The sequence below is a fragment of the Embiotoca jacksoni genome, unplaced genomic scaffold (genome assembly GCF_022577435.1).
Source record: "Embiotoca jacksoni isolate LCO1_2020_lvr unplaced genomic scaffold, fEmbJac1.0.p SCAF_18, whole genome shotgun sequence".
NCBI classification, from domain to species: Eukaryota; Metazoa; Chordata; class Actinopteri; family Embiotocidae; genus Embiotoca; species Embiotoca jacksoni.
Genome location: NW_027185318.1, coordinates 11,753,514 through 11,777,327, shown reverse-complemented (window position 1 = coordinate 11,777,327; position 23,814 = coordinate 11,753,514). Strand labels below are relative to the sequence as shown.

Sequence of the window (23,814 nt, the reverse complement as noted above, 5' to 3'; positions counted from 1 at the left end):
GACCTCATCAGTCACATGACCACAGAGAAGAATAAGGGCTGGGCCGGGGATCCGAGACAGGGAGCAGCGATGATGATGCTGATGATCATCATGATAGCGGTTGTGATGACTCAGATCAATACCTGGTACATCTTCTATGCGACTTCTTTCTGTGTAGTTTTAAGCCCCTGTGAGTCAAACATCAGTTGCACCTTTTAGATCATGTTTTCAGCCTCATTTATATATTCAAAGACCCGCAGCATCAAATTCCTGCTCTGACAACACTAAAATAATTAGTTTGTAGCCATAAAGGAAACTGTGTTTGTACTGATAGTTATGAAGAATGTCTTCATGCATTCTGCGACAGCAGTTGAAAAAAAAAAACCTTCACACAACAGAGCTGTGTGTTGATGACTTCATTAGTGAGCTGACAGCAAATGGGTCAATTTCCTGCGGAGATGCCGACGGGGACGCAGGCTCGCATATACCGCAGCTGCTATTGTATGTACTCACAAATACACACATACGCTATATAAAAGTGTGCGTGATGTCTGACATAAATCATTGAACAAAAACTGACCAAATCCATTGATATAAAAATGCTCGTAGCCTGTGAGTCTGCAAAGTAAAACCAATGTAGAAGTGCCTAAAAGTGCAATACCACTGAGGGCCACTAGGGGCTGGCTCCAAAAAAACCTTTGGCTCCAATAGACTCCCATCCGAAAAGTCAATAAATGTTTTCCACAAGTGATTATGGAGTTATTTGCTAAATTCACTCCTTCTGAAATAATTGCTGTCAATAATTAAATATTAGTCCTCAAAGAAGGAGCTATATTTGGGGGTTTGTCTCATTTGATTGACCTGATGGGGGTGCAGTCAGGTTTCCAGTAAATATGGACGGGCCATAGTGTCAAATCCTACCATACTATTCAGTATGCCAGAAAAAGATTAAATATGTCACAGTACATAGTATGTGAAATTCAGTGCGCCAAAAGTACCAGGATGTCCTACTACATCTGGTCATATTTCATAGTCTGCAGGCCAGCATGCTTCTCTGCCGGTTCTGATCCACAATCCTTTGCACAGCGGAAGATAAATAACATCGACTGAGTAGCCGAGAGAGTTGGTGGAGCTAAGGCTCTGCAGCTGCAAGAAGAAGAAGAAGAAGAAGCATTACAAAGAAGTGTCACGTTAAATGTAGCACTGGTTTCAAATCACATGCAGTTCAAATGTCACGCTACAGATCGCAACAGATATGACCAAGAGGGTCAAAGTTCAAGACACAGTTTTAGGACAACTGTATGCATACTGCATGCAAACTTTGTGGCTGCGGTACGTACTAAAAGTAAAACGAAAGACTAGGAGATGATGAAGAGGGTGACAACCAATAAGACAGTTCACAAACCGATGCTCAAACCTCAGGAGACAAACTGTAACAGCACAGATCACAGGAGTCCTAAATGATGTTGCCATGCACAGTTAATAACAGTTAGGCGACAGGCCTCCTGAAACAGAGCAGAGTGACGACACTCAAACAGAACGTCTGGTAAATTAGAAAGTCTGGTAGTCTATATGCGCTACGATGAAAACATTTTAAAAGTACATCCGGCCCCACAGCTCCTTCACTGAGATTTGTATTGTTCAGTCTTCGGTCCTTTAATCTGATTGAGCGTCTTTAACGGTGTCTCGGCTACAAGGACGCACAGGCGTTGCCAGAATCCCCCAGTAAAACGTCCCGTCTGACGTCTAATCCGCGCTGATCTTCACGATTCAAAGCGTCGCGGCTGTTTGGGAATCGGCGGTGCGACAGCAGACTATTTACACATGGATCCGTTTCATCGGCCTTTTGTGAGATTAAAATCGAGATTAAAACCACACTGGGGAAGATTTTTCTTTTACGTAACGCAGCAGCTGTTTTATCACAGAGCGAGGCTGAAGAGAAGTGTTTCCTCCACTTTAAACGAGACGCTGCAGAAAGTGAAGCTTGATTTTTTTTTTTTTTTTTTGTCGTTTCTTTGAAGAGTGACAATGTTCTCACCTGGGACTGAATAAGTAAGGTAAATAAATCAATCCACAACTGGGAAATTATTCCAAACAGAAAAAAGGTAATACAGTTTTGCTGACAACACAAAATCCTCTACTATTTTTCAAAACATTTTTGTAATCGTGGGGTTTTTTTTACATTTGTTCAGGTAAAACTGTCATTTTAAGCATGTTTTGCTCCTTTTTTGGTAGTAATTTAAATATTATTCGGAGTAATTTTACAGTCTTTAAAAGTCAATATTTATTCTATGGTTTACAAATCCCTGGTTTGTAACCTCCTTCCTCGCTTCACCTTCACAGCCACGACCTGCCCTGCATCTATTGGCCTCGCCCACACCACGTGGTGCACCGGCAGACGGAGGATGCGGGGGGAAACGCGGCTCTCCATCGACACCGAGTTATAAATCATGAAACCGAACGGTGTGTGTTAGAAGGAAGGTGTGTGTGACAACCGGAACTTAAAATAAATAGCAGGGAGGTCGATGCGGGGAACGAAAACACAACAACGAGACAGACTGCAGTCACGGAGGACTAACAGGGCGTGGGCTTGTGTGTGTGTGTGTGTGTGTGTGTGTGTGTGTCTCCCAAGAGTCTACCAGCCCTGCCCCAGTGTAAATAATGGATGATTAGAGGAGGAAGATGTGTCGGAGGATCTTTCATCCCCGTTTCCTTCTCCATCTCTGTATTGTGTTCCTGACTGAGGAGATGAAGAACGAGAGCAGCAGAGGTAACAAAATTTAAAAATTTAAAAAAAAAATTAAAAAAAAAATCCATGACGTGCTGTGGCTGCATCAGCATCAGCAGCGTGCATCCTCCCTGCACCACAACCCCACTAAGACTGTACAAAGAATGCACCTGGAAACACAAAGCAAGTAGAAGACAGGGGAGCGACAGATCAGAGCGACAGATCAAACTGATAGCTAATATTTTACTTTTTAATACATTGTAGTAAATGTAGGTTCAACTGAGGGAGGGACTCCATAATTCATTGCTTACTTACAGAAACTCCACTGAGAGAGGCTTTAAGCTAAAGTGTAATTACAGCCTTGCAGACATGAAAGATGGTTTACTACAAAGGCAACGTTACGTGTTTACGTGAAAGTGCCAAACCTTAATAACAACAAAGTGAAAGATAAAAAGCCGCGGTAACTGCTGCCTTGAACGTGCAGATGTTGGCTACTCTGTACTGCGTTTCTTTGCAGCGTTGGTTGGATGCATCCTCTTAAATGAATGCCCCACTGGTGCAGCTTTGACTGAAGATTAAAGGGTGGCACGGTGGTGCAGTGATTAGCATTGTCGCCTCACAGCAAAAAGGTTCCGGGTTCGAATCCGGTCCTGGGCCTTTCTGTGCAGAGTTTGCATGTTCTCCCTGTGCTTGCGTGGGTTCTCTCCAGGTTCTCCGGCTTCCTCCCATCATCCAAAAACATGCACCTCAGGTCAGGTTACCTGGTGCCGCGCTAGTGGCAGCCTGTTGCAGCAGCTCCCCCCTGAGAGCCCCCCTGCTGTAGCGAAGAAATTTCCCCTCGGGGATTAATAAAGTGAAAAAAAAAAAGTCTGACATCATCATACAGGGGTAAGAAATGTTAATTAGAGGGCATCACAGGTGGCGGTCAGTGGATGCTGTTACCTCCTAATGTTTGCACCTGTTTCCAGGTGTTATGCTAAGCTAAGCTAACCAAATCAAGCCCTTAACCATAACATCCCTACACCAGGAGGAATGACTGAAGTCTGTGTTCTTCATTCTTTAGTTTAATGAACAATATAAAATGTAATTACATTTGTATTTTCCTTTCCAGCTTACAGTGACTTTTCTGTTGTAAGCATTACTGTCGCTGCTGTAGAAACAATATTTGATCACATTTAGGATATAAATCTATTCTTATGTTCTGAATTTATTATTTTTTTCAGAATTTGCAGCTGGTCAAAGTCGTGTACTTACAAGTAAGACCATTACGCAGTTTATCAAAAGGGGAAAAAAAGACATTGTGCACAAATAAGAGCTGTCATAATGTGTCTTTCACTGAAACTTTGATAACTTTGTCATCTTTTTTCAAATTAAAAAAAAAAGAAAAAAGAAGTTCTTTAATAATGAAAGAGTTGATAAGATTATTGATAAAGAATTGGATCAATAAGAGTGTGGATAAGATTTCGAAAACAAATAAATGATCTCTACTTGTCCCTACAGCTGGACTTCTGTATACATTCTGACTATTTGAGGATGAGAAATTCACAGTTTAAATCAATTAACTATGAGCTTCGTTTAACTAATGTTTTAGGATTATTATTCTTGTGGCACACAATGGATTTCTTAAAATAAATACGGTCATAATAACAGTCCAAAATTAGGTGAAAATACATCGTTTTTAGTCCAACAACGGCACCCCACCCGTCACGGTAATCAAAGCATTTGAACCCTTTCAGAAACCAGGACAAACCCTGAAATGTGTGAAAACTGTATTGACTTTTAATACGTCATGAAATGTTTAACATGTATCAGTTAATTAATAAATAATTCATTATCAGCACACATCTATGAAATGACCCAGGAGGCTGCACACACTTTACATGCACTCTTCCATACAATACCCCCCACTCCTCTGCACTGGTTTGCCTCCACATTACATTTTATTACATTACCACTCTGCACTTTCCAGTTTGGTTTCCTACTGGGACCGAACCATTACTGTGAGGAAGCCTCTTCTCCCCCCCTCCCTCTCCCAATAATTACGGATAATATTACACTGCAGCGTTATCACACGCCGAGTGATCCGAGCTACGCACTTTCTGCAGAATTGTTTCAATCATCCGATACGTCCAGTGATGATAAATGTTCCACGTCACTCTGCAGCAGCTGATAACGTTTTTTTTCCACCAGAAACCGACTGAGCAGATAAAACTAAAATAAGGCAGACGGAGAGGGAGAGGACAGGTCAAACTAAAAGGACGTCCTCTCGTTCAGATTGATTATGTTGTCTGGGAAATGTGTTAAATCTGTCTGTGTTTGCGCACAGTTACTCCAGTAACCCTGCTGCGAGTCGACGTGGGACGACGGTACAGATGAGGGAGAGTAGCAACCGACTTACAGCAAGCAACAAAACTCTGTTCTTTAACAGTTTGAGTAAAAATAAAACTCAATTTTTGACCTCAGCTCGATAAACACTTCAGCTATGATGCCGAATGATTAAAACGGTGTCCGTGGGCAATGGCGCTTAATCCGAATAAAACTAAATTTACAAAACTTCCTGGTGCAAAATTGAAAGTTTAACAACTTGGAACATGCGGTATCAATTTTTGCGAGAAGAATCGCACAAACGCAAACTTTTACAAAACTTCTACAAATATTTACGTCTCAAGAGGTGAAATTCTCTAAAGCTTTCCATGAAATGAGGTGCAAAAGAAATAAAAGTCTCTATTCATAGAAACCTGGAAATCACAGCAGGTGATTTCTAACCACCTCCAGAAATAAGAAAAAGAAACTAGCGGAGGAGAACGAGAAACGGGGGGGACGGTCGGAGTTTGTTAGATGTTGTAGAAATGTAGAGTGAACATAGATGCAACGCCCCCCCCCCCCCCTCCTTCCCCATGTATTCAAACGACCCTGAACCCTGACCCGCCTCATGTGGTACCCGTTCCAGCCCCACACACAGAGATGCTGTGTGTGGAGGAGGGGGGAGGGGGGTTCCTCACCCACACACACACAGCTGACTAAGTTCCCAGCACTATTGTGTGATAGAGAAGGCCGAGGGGCCCTCCCTGGTCTCTCAGAGCTTCATACAGAAAGCTTAATTAACATGTCAGACTGCGCACAAAGTCTTATATAATGTAGTACATGCAGCATCCATATTAGACTTATTTAAATCCCTTCTTAAAACCTCGTTCATGGGGAAGCTACGGTGGCCTTGAAAGACAAAGCTCCTATAAAAGCGAAAGCGCGAAGATCTAGAAATGCTACACATCAAAAAATAAATAAAAAACTATAAAAAAAAAATATAAAAAAAAACATTAAAATCAGTAAGCTATTCAATTTACTGATTTACAAAGTTGCCGTCTTCAGTGGGGCTGCGGGTCGTCAGCTCCGCTGTGGACCAGCATGCAGTTCGCCAAGTCGGCGGGTAGAGAATGACTGCTGCACACCTGATAACGCGGTGCTGCTGTCACAGCGAGTATACAGAATTAATTAAGCAACATTTGCACACATCAAGATCAATAAAATCACAACAGCGTCTACGAGCTGTATCCAACGGAGGCGGTAATAACGCGCATGAATGTGCAACCGACGGGAAAACACGAGAAATAACCTAATTCCACGGGAACTGTAGCAAGTTCCACAAAATGCTTGGAACAACTTATGGATAATAAAATACCGTAATAAAAACTGCTTGCAACTGCATCTCCGAGAACCTCATGAGGAGTCATTATAAATCTATGTTGAGCATGAAACAATTACAAAAGTAGAAAAGGTTTCAATTCCAGTGCAGATCTCCAAATTTGCAAAGACACTAAATATTTCAGGTTAAATGTTGGCAAAGTTGATTTAAAATGATGCACAATATATCTGGGCTATATCAATCGGATCACAGTTGGAATCAAAAGAAGTGGCTCAAGTGCAAAGATATAAATCAGTTACTGAAGGACAAAAAGGGTGGCCCCCCGTAAACGTTTGTGTGTGAACATTATTCTCAAAGCGATCATCACAGGCTTAAAAATTGGAAAGACATGAAACAGTCAGATTGTGGGAAAACAAATGATTTTAACAACAGTAAAGCTCCTGGTCACGCCAGATATTCTTTTGATTCAGGTTTATTTTCTATTTGCTGTATTGCACTGCTGTTATTATGTTGAAAGAATCCTCTCAAGTGTCGAAAATGTTTGCAAAGTACCCTCCTCCCCCAAAAAAAAGAAATTTGAAATATATACACTGTACATTTAAAGAAACTGATGACTTGCTTAATAATTTAGATTTTTTTTTTTTTTTTTCTTGGAACATTTCCAGCTGAGGTTTGTTCAGTGTTTTGCCAGCGAAACTGACCTGAAATGACTTCAATAAACACCACAACACCCGGGCTGATTAGAGAGGATCCTGGGGGAGTGTGTCCCTCCGTACCGGAGGATCCACTCATTAGCCACCTCTGTTTACACTCCGACTGTGTTAGCCGAGGACTCCTGCAGGGTGGAGGTCCGGGAATGAATGGTGGAGGTCACAGATTTGGGCGACCAGGGTCAGAAGCTAATGGCTAATGCTGAGTTAGCAGGAAAAGTTACATTGCGAGTTGAATTGTGCACAACAATGGCAAAAAATTGAAATAGATATCCAGCCGTTTGGGCCTTGAGCTTTTTTTTTCCAGGTGTCTGCAGAAGTCAAAGCTGTTGGAGCTGCTAACAAGGTGAAGTGAGGAGCCTCCTGCATTAATGCCAATCATCGTGTCCTAACGAAGCAGCGTGTCAAGGAACACAGCGAGGGGAAAGAACGGCCGACCTCCCCGTGTGCCCTCAGCCAAACCTTCGGGCCGTTTAATGGGCTGAAATGACACCTGGTCGAGTTTCTGAATCAACACGTCGGGGTCGTTTCATCCGAGCAGACAGATGCTGTCTGAAACAGCAGCGGACATGTCCTCGGAGGAGGAAACAAACTGGCTGGTGAGGCCGATTTTTCAATCCTAAAGCAGAAGCATATGCCTGAATAAAATGTAAAACAAGAGCACAGAAAGAACATGAAAAGAAGAAGGAAAATGAGGACTCGAATGGCTCTCATCAATGTCCTGTGCTTCTTAACTTGGTGTTAGGATTTCAGCTCTTTCAGCATCGTTGTGCTCACTAAAACAGCTAAAAGACAGGACTAGTAATTAAATCCAAAGTCAACTATCTAATTAAAGTTTAGACCAAGCCGCAAATTCAAAGCCAGACGTGACCATATTTGGGCGAGCTGGGGTTTGGGAGGGGGGGGGGAGCGGGTGGTGGATCGGACTGGAAATGTGACGATACTACGTCCCGCCCACCGATAGCTGTAACCTGACTGCACCACAGGCCTGTCAATCAAAAGGACACATCCTCAAAAGTACATATTTTTTAAGCTTATTTCCTAATTAATGACGGGATTATTTTCAGATGGACCGCCAGACAACTAATAAGAAGGAGCGACTTCAGCTAACAACACCGAGATAACTGGTGGGAAAAATGTATTTACTTGATATTTCATGGAGAGAAGTCGAATGGGAGTCTGTGGCTTTTTTGGAGCCAACCTCGAGTGGCACTCGGTGGTATTGCAGCCTAAGGCACTTCCGCCTCGTTTTTCAGACCCGGAAGCTACGCCCACCTGAAGAAAGCGGCAGCACAAGGAGTAACTTCCTTCCCTCTTTGTTCCAGCGTGGATTTTAATCCAGCAAACCGCCTGTAACAGGAGGAGCCTCCACCCACATTAACCATCCTCGCCTTTCCTCTGACATCTACCCCTCTGTTCATCTCTGCAGCCTGGCATCCCAGTTTAACAGGTAGTTCCATCATATCCTGTCGAGTGGAAAGAGCAGGCAGCGAGCCGAGGTCGTGCTTGACCACTCGTGCTGTACAGTAACAGCTTCCTGCTCCTCATGACCGACGAGCAAAATGTCAACATGTCCCTTTAAAACCTTCCAGTCCTTCTATCTCTTCCACGCTGTAAACTGGAAGCTGCTTTTTTTTTAATATATTTTTTTATTGTTTTGCCTCCTGTCATCTAAGCAGTTGAGACAAAAAAAGAGAAAAAAAAAAGAAAACATTTTAGGGAACCTCCTTTTAGGGCGCTTTGAAGAAACATGAGAGCAGCCCGTCAGCCATTAATGCAACATCACAACATTTATTATGTCAATTTTTGTACAGAAAACGTTCCCAGAAAAACCTCTGATCAGCAACAAGGCCACCTAATGTCACTTTTAGACAAATAGCCTGTTCACACCTGCCGTTCTCATCATTGTCTCCAGTGATCTCACATAATGATACACACAGTATTTTATAAGTGACGCAACTCTTCGTGGCGTCATCCAGTGACTATGAGCAATTTAATTGACCAAGGAACAACACGATCACATCTCATCTTTAGTTTGCAGGAATCAAGAGCCGCGAATTCGATGTCGGGGACGAGTGTTTGAACGTTTGGGGGGGATTTTCAGCGGCCTCCTTTCTACAAAAACCGAGAAATGAAATCGCGCCGTCTTCCAGTTTTAGCTCCAAATGAAGTGGTTTAAAATGGATGAACTCTTCCCAACCCGTCTTATCATCTGGCTCTTCATGTTTCTCTCCCCGTAAGACCTTCTTTTCAGCGATTCCACCGAGCTCGCCGGCAGTAATCAGATAGTGAGGCCGAAAATCCCATCGTCTCACATCTGCCTGCATCCGGTGATTTCTGTCACTTCAAGTACAACCGAGCTGCAGTGGATCAGGTGTGAGAATGCGAAGGGTTTTCAACTACTCCCCGTCAGAAGGAGAGGAGAGTTTGCAGAAGATGCAGCGAGATAAGGCAGCAGAGTTTTCGCCCCGCCTTGAAGTGCAGCCTTTTAAAAACAGCACTGGACATGCGGCCACGCGATGCTTCCAGTCAACGAGATTTACCTGCATTCATCCTCCATCCTTTCTCTCCCCGCCCACCCCTCCCCCCTAGAGACTTTTCTGTCACAGGAAATAAACACATGGGTGTGCACGAGTGCGACGGAGCACTCGGCTGCCTGGTTAGCGTGAGAATACGCGAAATAAAAGTCTGCATTTTCAAACACGGAGCTGCAGAGTCAGCGCAGGCCAAAAGTTGAACCGAGCTGGAGTCGGACGTCGCTCCCAAAACAGGAAACACACTTGAATTTGAGTACAAGTCTGGATTCGATGAATTTGAACATGAAAGTGTGTGTGTGTGTGGGGGGGGGGGGGGGGGGGGGGGGGGGTAGTTTTAGCAGCTCTGAAATGATCCGATCTTTATGGGACGACAAATCGGGAGATCGTAAAACACCCGGCGATCCAAAAACCAGCGCGGCACGAGAGAGGTGACAGGGACCAGTCTGACAGGCCGGGACGAAGCAGGGCAGCAGCCTGTGAGCCGAGGGGAGAGGAGCTGGCCTCTTTCTGTATGCAGCAGGCAGCGCGAGCTTCTGCAGAGCAGGCCTCCATAACAAAAGCTCAGAGAGAGAGAGGGAGACAGGGAGAGACTGGGAGTCACCTCCCTCTGCTTCTGTCTCTCTTCATCTCCCTCTTTCTTTTCTTTCCTTGCATCTTTCTGGGAGCGTTAGCATCAGACGTCTCATTAAATCAAGCATTCCGGGAAGGATTAGACACACAGACACATGCACACGCACACGCACACACACACACACACACACACGCACATGCACACACACACACTTCTCTCTTCACCATATTCAAAACAGAGGGAGGTTACTCAGAGCAGGTTCAGCAGTACGTACCACATCTCTTATTCTCCTCCTCTGCCTCTTTCAGTCCATCTTTCCTCTCTTCCTCTTCCCTGTGAGGTGTTTGGAGGACGCAGCGGGAGGAGGGAGGTGCCTTTGATGTGGTGTCGGTCCCACTGCAGAGACACAGACAGAGAGGATGCTAACACAGAGGAGGCTAAAGCTAAACTAGCCACCAGCTCAGTAAGGGATGGTGGGACGGACGGATGGGAGGGATGATGGTGATGATGATGCGGCACCTTTCGGTATGGAAACAGAGAGAGAGAGAGAGAGAGAGAGAGAGAGAGCCAGAGAGAGAGGGGGGCGCCCTGTTACCTTGGAAACTGAGATGATGTGATGGAGAAGGTGGAGCCGAGCGCTATTGGCTGACAGGGTGTGGTGCTCCCCTTCCTGAGGGAGAGCAGAGAGGAGGAAGAGGAGGAGGAGGAGGAGGAGGGAGGATGACAGAGCAAAGCCTGCGAAGGGAGAAGCAGCAGCTGCTCTCTCTTTCTCTTTCTCTCTGCCGGAGGAGGAATAAAAAAAAACAAAATACACAGGGAGGACTGGAAGCCATCGACGCCCCCGTGTGGACACTCCTGAAAGTGCAGAAGGAAGAAGAGGAAAAAAGTGCAGCGTTTATCATCAAGAAATTAAATGCATTTATTCATACACGTGATAAATCGTCTCTACCTTTAGTTTACTCTTATTTCAAAGCAGAATAAAGGCCTCCGATTCTCCAAAAATAGTATTAAAACATAAAACACGTGCTGCTATTGTTGGTGTAGCGTATAAACAAAAACAAAAAAAACTAAAAATATGGCTGCTTCAACATGGAAGCAAACCAGACACTAGGAAACAAATAAATATATAATGTGCTGTTATTGTTGGTGTAGCATATAAATGAAAAAAAAAAAACATTGATAAATAATTGCCTAACTGAAACATGACATGCAAACATCATGAAACTATCTAACTTGGTCCAAAAGAGTGCAATTACTGATTTAGTATCAGTTTTAGAGAAATTCAAGTTAATTTAGTCTGTTCCATTTATCACTTCCTTCACATGACTATATATAATCTTTCTACTCCTTGAAAAACTCATAATCAATAAGCAACAATTACGAGGGAAAAAAAAAATCAAAATCAAAAGGATTCAATATGAAAAATGACAACTCACCTGCTTCATGAAGACAGCGTTTGTTGTTGTTGTTGTTGTTGTTGTTGTTGTTTTTGTTGTCGTGGTTTGATTCAAAGTGACCAAACAGCCAGCTCAGCAAACACTGACACCACAGCGCCATCTGCTGCCAAACTACAATAACTATCAGCACGAAAACAAAATGCAGCAGTGCTCAAAACTCACATGACGTCTGATGATATTTCTGTCATTAGCTGCTGATCGAGGTTTTTCGCTGAGAGCACGCGGTGAAAAGGAGGATTACGTTAATGATGGCGTCTCTTCTCCAGTAAAATGCCTGTGAGTGCGCGTGAGAGCATGTGATCATGTGAGGAGCCACACATCACACATGGGTGGTGATTTGTTTCACCTGTGATTGACTAATCAGAATATCTTCGGGGGGAGAAGGAGGGAAGATTCAAGCCGTTTCAAGCCTTCCACGTTGTTTAGATTAATTGTGCACGGCCTAAATAAAAAAAAAAAAAAAAAAATGTGCATAAAGATTTAATAATAATGACCCAACAAAAAAAGGGAAGGTCTGCAGAGCATTTCTGGAAGATAAAATAACTGGAACATGAGAAAAAATAAAATAATAAAATAACGCGCAAAAATGAATATGAGATTATAGTTAGAAAAAATAAAAAGTGGGTGCAACGGTTTGACTGAGCTGAAATTAATTTGCAGGCTTAAATGTAATTGTTCAGTCAGGTACCAAAAATAACTCAATCAGACGAGAGGTTAGCTCGGTGTTCATTAGTCATCTGTTCATTTTGCTCATAAAAATGAAAATGCATAAAAGATAACATGGAAATATATTTAATGGGGGGTGGGGGGGGGGGGCAAAAACAAAATTGGGTTGAAAACCATCAGCTATCCTACAATATGTCTGAAAAAACGGTCTTGCATGAATTATGTAAACAGTTGTGAAGTCTTTCCAACCACAATCAAATCTACTGGGAGGTTTTAACATCTCCACAATGCAGCAGGTTGTGATGTCTGGTTGGTGTGCATTTGGATTTCCGCTGGCACGCACTTTGCGTGTCCCCGTGCACACCAGTCAGAGCCCGCGGACACATTATCTGGGTGGATAACAATGTCGTCGTTGTACAAGAAAAGCAGCTGTGACTGCGTTCATCAGTGTTGTTTACCTGTTTGTTTGCGTTGTGTAACCAGCCTCATCCCGCATCCCTCCACCAGGGGACCCCCCAAGACCTTTGGATGATGAAGCAGGGGTGAAATCGTGCTCACTTTCATTTCTAAATGCATAGAATTATTTTTTTTATTTTACATAAATTCGACTGTGCAGAATTTGTCATTTAGTTTTGAGTAATTGAAACCAACGAGATAAAGATGATGAAATACAAGGAATAAACCTGCGAACTTGGTTTCAGTGGGTTTGTAGGAGTTTAACCGTGCCCGTGCACGTAAATCGCGTCTGACAGGATAAAATGGTTAAGTGGTGACGTTTTATGTCCAGAAGGTCAAAGGTCAGCTTCTCTGTGACGTCAAAACATTCTGCAAAAAAAAAAAAAAACTTTTCTCACCAAAAGAGGAGATTGTGACCATATTTATTTGTTCAGATGACATTTTCTGTGCCGTCCGTCAGGTCGAAGATATCCATCCACGTTTTAGAATTTGGAGCTTCTTTGCAGCAACATCCATACTTGAAGCATCGCCTGCTGTCATGGCAACAACTTCTATTAGCATCAGCTTTATCTGGAAAAATTCCTTCAGTCTTCACTATGTAAAAAAAGACCAAAAAAAAGACTTACAGCAAGTTTTGGAAAAAAGAAACTTTATTTTGAAAACATTATGGAGAGAAAACAACCAAAAGAAAAAAAAAATGTTTTAGAGTTTTTTTCCATTTCTGAAAATCATTTTTATTTACTATAATACAGAGCAGATGTTAGAAGTCAGATGGTTTGTACACCGGTGTGACTGGATGAGAGCAGATCTTATTAACAAAATTATAATAAGAAGAAGAAGAAGAAAAAAAAGAAAAAGAACAGTGATTGATTGATGGAAAACTACAGACGAACATCTTAATCTTGAATTATCTAGCAGCTGCTGACCCCCCCCCCCCAAAAAAAAAAAAACGACCCTTGAGTGTGTAGATCAGGACGCTCTTGGCTGCGTTCCACTCTCGCCATTCACTCGCCTCGATGTGCCCTTTAAAGTCCTCTGCGGTCCAACGGCATAAAGCCCAATAAAACGGGGGAAGGGGGAGGGGGCGTGGCTACGTCCCGTTGGGGAAATACTGAAGCCCTGTCGCGCAACCTTCAACCCTGCCGGTCACACCTCAAAAGGAAAATGATTTCTCACTCGGACGCGCGCTGGTCCCGTTCCAGACACGCGTTCCCCTTCAGAGCGCCCTTTAAATCAAATCTGTGCTGATGTCCGACAGGAGTTTGGCTCAAGTTTCTGTCCCGTCAGTCCCGTTTGACCTTATCTCAAATTTAAATAAATTTAAAAAAAAAAATCCAACACCATCGTCTGTTGGTTTTTATTACTTTTCTAGCGTCTGAACTTTGTCTGCTTACATTTTATAACTACTCAGTTTAATGTTTTAGCATCTAAAGTAAAACCGTTTTGACTATTGATTAATGTCATTAAGCTCCACGAGTACAACAAGGCTTCATTTTGACCATTTTGACCAATTCGCACTCAAAATCCAAAAAAATTATTCATTTATATTTGCATAAATTTCACATTGGAGAGCTGCAACTCGGAAAAGGTTTGGCATTGTTGTTCGATAGATTACTTAAACAATCAAAATATAGCAGATTTTCTCTGAATGCACTAATTGTTTCAGAGCTGGAGGGAAAATAATTTGGGTGTCGGATACTAAAGTCGTTTAAAACAGTTCAATAAAACCCACAACAGTGGCAGAATCTCGACAGAATTGCTTGACGACGCTGCAAAAAGACATCAGCCATCTAGAAAGACGGCTATATCGAGGGTTCAAAAAGAGCGAGCGAGGACGCGCGTTTACAAAGGGACGGGTGTGCGTTGGTCAAGTCTTCTTCGACCGGCGTCTCTTGGGTGTGTTAAGTGTTTTTGTTTTTTTACTTAAGATTCAGGTTCGAGCTCACAGTACCAGATCCTGCTACGTCAAATACCAAAAAAACAGAAAAACTTTAAACTGGGGACAGCTATCGGATCCCTCCCTCCATTTACTTCCAGGAATGACTTTCAGGAATAATATCATGGAACAGGACTGGAGACAGCTTCAGAAAGTGCAGAGGGGAGGGGGGGCGGGGAGTTCAAAGAAGTGTTGAGACTAAAGCTGAGGAAAAAGCCATGAGTGCTGAAGCTCATCTGTTTTTTGTTTTTTTTTTGTTCTGGATTTTGTTCAGCAAAACCTCAGATGGTGGATTAAAAAAAAAAAAAAAAAAAAAGTAGCAGCAGCTGCAAATGAGATATATATATAATATTTGACATTTGTCAAGAGTGGAAGTCTGCAGATCACCACAGTAATGTTTTTAATGTTTTAAATATCGCCTGATTTTTTTTATTTTTTTATTCCGTACCTACATTCCTGTTTTAGTCTGTTCATCGCACAAAGTTTAGCAACAGCTTCGGTTGCTCTTACGTTTTTTTTTTTCGGACTCCCCGAAAAGATTTTTCTGTCCATCTGGATGAAAAAAATGTTTTAAAAAACGTTCCATCAGCTGCATCGCCAAAGAAACGTTAAACCCAAGTTAAGATCGTTTCTTCATCCAAACAAAGACTTCGGCCAGAAATCTCCAAACTCCTGACTAAGAAAAAAAAAAAAAAAAAAAAAAGCATTATTATTATCGACACTACAACTGAAAATGAAGGGATTTACAGCATTTTAGGGGTTCACGTGAATGTGAATACTTTCCTACAACATAACTTGGAAATGAACTTAATTAAACAGAAAACAAAGAAAATCTCCAGTTAAACCAAATAAATATCCATTCATTATTCATTTATTAGTGAAAACTTTAGTCTACACATTTGTTTTATTTATTTAAAAGTGGGGTTATGCCAACGCGGACACTATTTTCTTTGTAATTAGTAACACATTAGCAGCAGTGGGAGGATCTGGATTGCTTTCTAGCAGCAACACCACATCGTTAAAAACACTCCGTTACGCATAAAAGACGTGAAGTATTGGAAATATTTAAACTTCTGCAGCGGAGTAAAAGTGTTTCCCTTTGAAATGTAGTGGAGTCCAACTTTTTTTTTTTTTTTTTTCCAGTGAACTTACAGACTTATGAAATAAAAGATATATCATAGATGACGTATAATTTATAGCGTTTTAGAGCTGCAATGTGGAAAACAGGTTAAAAAAAAAAAATAATAAAAAAAATAAAAAAAAATCTCAAGCAGCAAAGAGTGTTTTTTTTTTGTTTTTTTTGTTTTTTTTATCCAGATGGCCAGAAGTACATTTGTGTAAATAAACCTGTGATGCGTGTTTAATGTCTTCTCGCGAAACGTCATCGGGGATTCGTGTTTTGGAGGAAAAAAAAAACAAAAAAAACCCGCCGAGCACGAGAGGAGGAGGAAAAACAAAAAACAGAGCCGCGTGAAGTTTTGGGTTTTTTTGTGGCTTCGTCTTCATCAGAAAGTCACCAATGAAGAAAACTAAGCTTCTGTCGGGCGGGCCTCAGAGGAATTCAAACCCACCGACCTGTCATCAAACCCTCCCCTCTACACACACATACATACACACACACACACACACACACACACACACACACCATCAGAAAAAAAGATGGTTTCAGTTACACCATCCGAACCACAAAGAAATATGATTATAGCTTCTGACAGATTATAGTCCAGTACCCCGTGGTAGTTCACTAAATCAGCATCTTCTGCTGCTGATAAATTTATATATATTTATATTTATATATATATATACTTATATATACTTCTTTCCTCTATTTTGGGAAAACTATTCAACATATAACCAAAAATATGATATCAAGAGTTGATTTCTTGCTTGACTGAAAAAAGGGAACGACATGTTTTTTTTCTGTGCGGAAAAAAAAAAAGGAGATTCAGATCAAAAAAAAAGAAAAAAAGATGCAAATCTGAACGAGAGCTCCTCGAGAGTTTCTTTTTTTTTTTCTTTTTTTTTCTTTACTTCAAACTTTTTTCTTTTTTTTTCCCTTTACCTCGCTAAGTGGCAAAAAACAGAGACATGCAAACTTTCGATTCCAGTAAACCAACGAAAACAGGAGAAACGAAAAAAAATGGAAATGGGAAAAAAATAAGAAAAAAAACAGAACAACCCCCCCCCCCACCCCCCCCCAAAAAAAAAAAAAAAAAAAAAACGGAGAGTGTCCTCCGCAAAGCGAAGGTAGCAAGGGAACGCGGAAGACGCCTCCCAGAACGCATCGTAGTGGTTTCCTCAGTCATGTGCCGTCGTCGAGGGGTCGGGTGGGGGGGATGGGGGGGTGGGAGGAGGAGGATGTGGGGGTGGGGGGGGTCGCATTAAGAGTTAGAGACCAAAAGTTCGGTTGAAGATTCTCTCGTGCGGAGCGCTACGAGTCCAAAAGTCCACAGTTTTAATCTTCTTTTCCCTTCTGAATCCCCATTTTTCTCTGCAGAGAAGGTACAAACTGGCTGTAATACAGACCACAGGTCAGTTCACACACACACACACACACACACACACACACCAAGACGCACGCACACAAGCTGGGTAGAAATCAGATGTTACAAAAAAATATTTTAAAAAATGAAGAAAAAACAGACATGAAATTGGCATGTGGACCTTTGACACAAATCGTGCATGTGCTGTCCTTTAAGGGGGTCAAAGTTCATGTCGTCGGGAGGGGACGGGAGGGGGTCGTTTTATTTTGTCTTTTTTTTTTTTTGTATTTATAACTAGAGCTCCACCTCCCACCTCCCCTAAAAACTACAAATAATCCAAACGTTTACTCCGCGAGGCGTCCAGGTTTTTGTGAGATTGTTTGAATTTCAGCATCGTTCCTCTTTCTGATTCGGGGGTCAAAGGGCAAACAAAATGAAAAAGAAGAAGAAGAAGTAACGTTTTCCTGTGCCGAAATCTGCAGGAAGACTCTGTGAAACCTCCCCCGACGGTCCGCGCGAGAGTTCGGTGAACGGTCGGTCAGACGGCGAAACGAGTCGACCCGCCGGTCGCCATCGGATGTTTCGGCGGCGAGTTGCAGTCGCGAGGATTCAGCTTCCCCCCGTTTCTCTTGTCTCGGAGCGGGAACAAGGAGGGGCGGGGCTTAGCGGGGGGACATGGGACCCCGGTCTGCCATTCCATCAGGGTGAAGGTAGGAGGTCGGTCTTTACTTTGCCCCCAAAATGTGCCGCAGACTTCGAGTCCTCGACCCCGGCCGCGCAGGCCAGCGTTGCAGCAAAGTGTCAAAATCAAATCGTCGACTCCTCTCGGCCTCCGTGTCGTAAAAAAAAAAAATGTTTGCTTCAAAAGGTGTCGTCTGATTGTAATTGCCTAATCCGGGATCGACCTGGTGGTCGGAGCGGATCTCCCAGATTAGGTGTGTCGGGTCCAACAAACGGTCGATGCGTCTCTAAACCCCCCCCCCCCTCCCCCCCCAACCCCCCTCCACCTCCGCCCGAAGCTCATCCAGCTCAGAATCGATGACAAACAGCGGCCGATGAATCGAAGACGGCCGACCGGGTTGTTTGATTTCTTTTCCTTTTCTTTTTTTTTTGTTTTACCTGCCGACCGGCGATTTTGCAGAGCAGAGAAGACGACCCTCGGCGGCGAGCGGCCGGCTGCGCGGGACTTCCCTTCCCTTCACGTCACTTCCCTTCACGTCACTTCCCTTCCCTTCACTTCCCTTCACTTCGCTTCGCTTCACTCGACGTGCTCCCCCTTTTCTTTTTCTGTCCGTGGCCCTTTCACATGAGCGCGTCGGGGTGCAGCGTGTGCTGGATCTGCTGCGGCTGCAGCGGCGGCGGCAGCTGCAGCGGCAGCAGCGCCTCCACCATGTTGTGGCAGTGCGGCGGCGGCGTCCCCTCGCTGCTGGAGCTCTCGGCCACCTCGCCGCCGTGGAAGAAGTAGTCGCTCTGCACGATGAAGGACTCGATGACCGCCTGGTTGAGCTTGGTGGTCGACAGCGTGTCCTTGTTCTCGAAGTCGGGCCGCATCAGCGTCGGCCAGAAGCAGATGGAGAGGTTGTCGGCCGTCATCAGCGTGGTCTTACTGTGCTGGCTCACCCTGCAGACGAGACGGGTTCACAGACGGTCGGTACGTTTGGACGTTGGTTGGGTCATGCTGACAATTTAACTCCAACACACACACGCACACACGCACGCACGCACGCACGCACACACACACACACACACACACATACATGCATGCACGCACACACATGCGCACGCACATCATCCCCACTGGCTGCAGAGTATCATGTACGTGTGTGTGTGTGTGTGTGCGGGTGTGGGTGTTTGTGCGTGTGTGTGCGTGCGTGCATGCGTGCATGTGTGCGCTTTTTTTACCTGTTGAGGTGCGTGATGATGTATTTGAAGACCTGGTAGTTGACAGAGGGAAACTTCTTCACGATCTCCCGCAAGACCTGCAGGCGCTCGATGTAGTCCATGATTTCTGACACACGCACACACACGAGCACACGCGCACACACACGCACACACACACACACACACACACACAACAGAGGAGAGAAGACAGAAGGCGTTTTACATTTTACACACATTCTCTCTTGGGAACGGAAATTATACTCTCTGGAAAACAAAAGGCTGAGCTGCTGCCAAGAGCATCTCCCACGCTGTGCGCACGCACGCACGCACGCACGCACGCACGCACACACACACACACACACACACACACACACACACACACACACACACACACACACACACACACACGCACACGCATACAAACATACCAACACGGAGCCTTGTTGGCAGGAACAGCGCGAGCCTGCTTCAGGTCTCACGCTGCGCAGCTTAAAACAAACAGGTCAGCTTTCTGCAACAGCCAGAGAACCAACATGCGCCGGCAGCGCCGGGTCCTGAACTTCAATATGGATCAGAGTCCAGAAACGTCTCGTCGTTCGGTAGCACGTGTAGATACCGAGGCTGCATCCACACCGACGCGAATAACCGCTACAATATTTACTATTTAGTCACAGCATTTCCCCGTTCACGTCCTCTCCGCAAAATGTCGCTCGCCATAAGACGTCGAATCCACCCCCCCCCCCCGAGCCATTTTCGTTTAAAAAAGATTCCCATCAGCCGCAGCGCTGTTGTCGTTTTTTTTTTTGTTTTTTTTAAATTAGCTTGTAATTTGAGGTCAAACACGTCGAGAGACGTCCCGAGGACTTTTCGAGAGATTTTTTTTTCCCACATACAAATGATTGATTGAGAAAGAATCCCAATTAGCGGCAAACCCCTCATCTGATCTGATGACGTGCAAACGTTAGATTGGAAACAGGGGAAAAAAAAAAACACATTCCTGCCCGCGTTCCTGGAAAGCAAGCCCGCGGGTTAAAACTCCTCCACGTTTCGCTCGCCTCTCCGGAGAATCCATCGCTCTCCTACGGGCGAAGGCTCGCTGGAGTCGAAACCATCTACTTATTAAATATTTACATAGCAGATGTTTAAATAAGAGCTCCTGCCTTTCGATTGTCACGACAGAACAACTTCCAAAAAAAAACCCACAAAAAAAAAAAACCCCGACCTTCCCTCTGCGTCTAGATATATTCTCCAGGATATTCCAGACGTTCCCGGAGCAACGGGAAGCCATTTGTAGTTTTAATTTTGTATTTCTTTTTCTTTCTTTTTTTTAAGACGCAAATTTACAGCCGCGCAACACAGATTCTTTCATCCGTCACCTTAACGAGGAGCTGCGGCGAGAACCGAAGCCCTCTAATGGCTGTAGGGGGAGGAGGGGTCAAAGGTCGTCAGTCCACGCCATCGCAGTTCGACACGCGGGTCGCCGCGGGGCCGATAAAACAATTTAATCCCCTTTTTATTAAGTATACATCACAAGGCAGGAGGCAGAAGGATGCACTTCAGATGATCTCCGCTGCTGCGTCGCAGACGGGAATAACAATTTAATGACGGACGGAAGCGGGTCGATCAGAAAAGACATGAAAGGCAAGTTAAACATTATAGAATAATAAAAATAAATAATAATTTTAAAAAAAAAATCCATATTTTGATCACCATCAACCCGATTTTCATCCCTTCATTCTTTCCATCTGAGAAATAATAAAACCTATGGCTATCCACACGCAGCGCTTCACTGGTATCGTCATGTCAATCTGTAGACACGATTAAGACCCTTTTTTAACAGCGTAAACAGCAAAGAATATAGAAAATTATTTTGAAAATGACTTAATTGATTACTAAAATAGCTCCCCCCCCTCCCCGTCTCTCTTCTTCCGTCAAATCTGTGAAACTCCTAAAAGTGTGCGTGGGTAGGTATGAATTTTTTATTTATTTATTTCCTTCCTGTGTGTATTTTTGGCTCATTAATCTGCTGTCGTCAGCCCGGCGGTTTCAGCACTAGCGCTGTCGCTAATAGACAACCCGGAAACACGCTGAGCCGTCTGACAGCCTCCCGGGGCTGAAGAAAAAAAAAAAAAAAAAGCCTCTTAAGAAAGTCTGATGTGGCAGAAAGCTGCAAAACGTAACTCGACTTCTGCTGCCGGAACAGACGGCAGGTTAAAGTATTCGCGGTTGAGACGGCAGCGTGTCTCTGTTTGAATTTAGTGTTTTACTTTATTTTGTGTGTTTTGTTTTGTTTTCTTAGTTTTTTTTAGTTCTTGTTGTTTGTGTTTGTTTTTCATTGTCCGGGTATCAAATTTCTGCTTCTCAAGACCTTTTGCCGGGAGAAATTTAAAAGGAATAGTTTGACATTTTGGTCCCCGCTCGCAGTCAGGAAACACTCTGGCAAGAAAACCTCCTTAGAAGTAGTTTTAAAAACGAGATTTATGCAGTGAACTTCAGACAGGAGATCTCCTCTCAGCTCCCTCATTTCGAGGAGTTTATTCTTTATCGGTGAGCAGGAGAAACGCCGACTGTCGTCTCTTTCGTTCTGAAACTGCTCAGGCGACAGCATCGGCCGCTTTGAGTGCAGCTGAAATTTTTCCTGCAACGATCTAAAACACTTTTTTTTTTGTCAAAAGTTTTTAGGGCCGAACTTGGCTTTTGGATTTTGGGGACAAGTTTTTACCCCCTTTACGCCCCGAGCCTCTCCTCTTTGTGCTAAGCTTGGCTAAACAGTTACTACTAACCAACAGCAACAGCCATCTTCTCGTTACTGTAATTCTCAGCGCGAACGTGAAACTTTTCCTTTAACTTCAAAGGTCCGGCTAAACTCGTCCCCGCATGTCACAAAGTGCAGTTTCGTGTGTTTTTATATAAAATTCTATCGAGCCCGGCAGGTATTGGGAGTTTTTTATTTATTTTTTTCATCTCATCGTCACAAATTTACAAAATTTATAATACCTCATCGACTCGGCTGGTTTCCAGGACCTTAACACAGTGTGTCAAAGTGGTGCGCGTGTGTGTGTGTGTGTGTGTGTGTGTGTGTGTGTGTGTGTGTGTGTGTGTGTGCGTGCGTGCGTGCGTGCGTGCGTGCGTGCGTTCTTACTCGCAGCGTCCACCAGCTCTGGGTGCAGGCTGTAAGGGATGAGCGGGTCGGGCAGGTCGGCGAAGAAAGCCTTCAGCGCTCCGGCGGCAGCGTTCACCGCCACATCCATCGCCACAAAGTCGATGCTGTGATCTGCAGGGACGCCGAGAGACCGAGAGAGAGAGAGAGAGAGAGAGAGAGAGAGAGAGAGAGAGAGAGAGAGTGACTCAGCGGCCGACTCGGCAACGTCACTTCAAGTTTGCTTCGTAGCTCCATCCCGGGAGACCTCCGGATAACGTGATCCGAAGTGACCTCCGGGACCTCGTGTGCTCAACGTCCTCCGGGTCGAAACGACGCTCCGACAATTCTTCCGCCTTTTCTTTTGTTGTTGTTGTTGTTGTTGTTGTTGTTGCAGGAAGGAGAATGCAGGTTACATGCGCCAGGAGACAAAGGAGGAGCAGGGAGAAGATCTGGACATCCACAGCCCCATTAGCGTTGCAGCAGTCTACCGTAGTATTAAAATGAATGGTCGTCATACCGTTCACAAATGCTTAATTTGTATTAACTGCATCTTATTTAAAAATGCAACAAACAAAGATGTCCGCCTTCACGTTGCGACACGGGTGCTGACATCGGTTCAATGTACAGTTTCTTTTAAATAACTGCTTAGAGCGCTTCTGACGGCGCTTTTCTTATAAGTTTTACAACCAAATATTAAAATAGTGGCATAAAGAATCAAAACGATTCAAAAGAGAGGAAAATCCTACTTTATAAAAAAAAAAAAAATAATTTAAAAAGGGAGACTTTTTAATGATCCCGTCACCACCGTGATACTTTCTGAGGTTATCGCACCGTGAACAACGCTAATCCCCACGTGTAGCAGCGCTGCCACGGGAGACGAAGCATGAAGGTGCGTCCGAACCCCGTTAGATCCGCGTTAAGCTCCGAGCGAAGTCTCCCCAGAACCCGAGTTCATCCACTCCGCCGCGTTAGCGCTTCAGTTCGAGAGGATGTCAAAGAGCCTGCGACGTCGAGAACCCCCCCCCCCACAGCTCAGCTTTTGTGTCTGGAGCGGGAGGACAGAGCGGCTCTCTGATCGCGGCGAACAGAGGCCCCGAGTGTTCCTGCCACGGAGCAACAGAGCGCCGCGGCCAGCTCGCTACGCCGTGCGTCGCCGCTCTGTTACTCCTGTCGAGATGAAGGAGCTCCATCCCTCCAGGTTTTATTCACACAGACCAAAAAAAAACACACAAAAAAAAAAACAGTAGGTCGGGTCATCTCTTCAGTCTTGGAGCGCGCCGAAACTCTACACGCCGATGTCAGCGTTCTCATTAACCCCCCCCCGCGTTTAAAAATACGGTGTAATGACAAGCTTTTAAAAAGAAATTAAATATATAAAAAAAGAAAAAAAAAGAAAAAAAAAGAAGAAGGAGTGTACATCAGCTCCTGCTTTTGACACCTTGCGACAGCCAGATGACGAAGCGAAGGAGGAGAGAGAGGGAGAGAGGACGGAGGCCCGAGGTAACGCGACAGCTGTCACTGTGAATCTTTCAGCCCGCCGAGCTTCAAACGCTCTCCAGGAAACGGAGAGCGATGAGGATGCACGAGACGGAGAATACGTCAAACTGAGAGCGGCGGGGAGACGA

The 23,814-nt window shown here is 44.2% G+C and overlaps 2 protein-coding genes across 2 annotated transcripts in view; both read right to left on the bottom strand.

The window, feature by feature from the left end:
• akap6 (A kinase (PRKA) anchor protein 6) overlaps window positions 1-10,676 on the bottom strand; it is a 169,197-nt gene extending 158,521 nt beyond the window's left edge. The window contains exon 1 of the mRNA XM_069152819.1: window positions 10,443-10,676. The gene's annotated coding sequence lies outside the window, so the exon portion shown is untranslated. The remainder of the gene's footprint in view (window positions 1-10,442) is intronic.
• A 7,494-nt stretch (window positions 10,677-18,170) lies between these two features.
• The window catches only part of arhgap5 (Rho GTPase activating protein 5), a 42,155-nt gene continuing 36,511 nt past the window's right edge, over window positions 18,171-23,814 (bottom strand). Inside the window, exons 5-7 of the mRNA XM_069152822.1 lie at window positions 22,190-22,321; window positions 19,069-19,174; window positions 18,171-18,787 (exon numbers count right to left, since the gene is read on the bottom strand). Of these exons, the coding sequence (XP_069008923.1) occupies window positions 18,469-18,787; window positions 19,069-19,174; window positions 22,190-22,321 (557 nt within the window). The 3' untranslated portion in view covers window positions 18,171-18,468. The remainder of the gene's footprint in view (window positions 18,788-19,068; window positions 19,175-22,189; window positions 22,322-23,814) is intronic.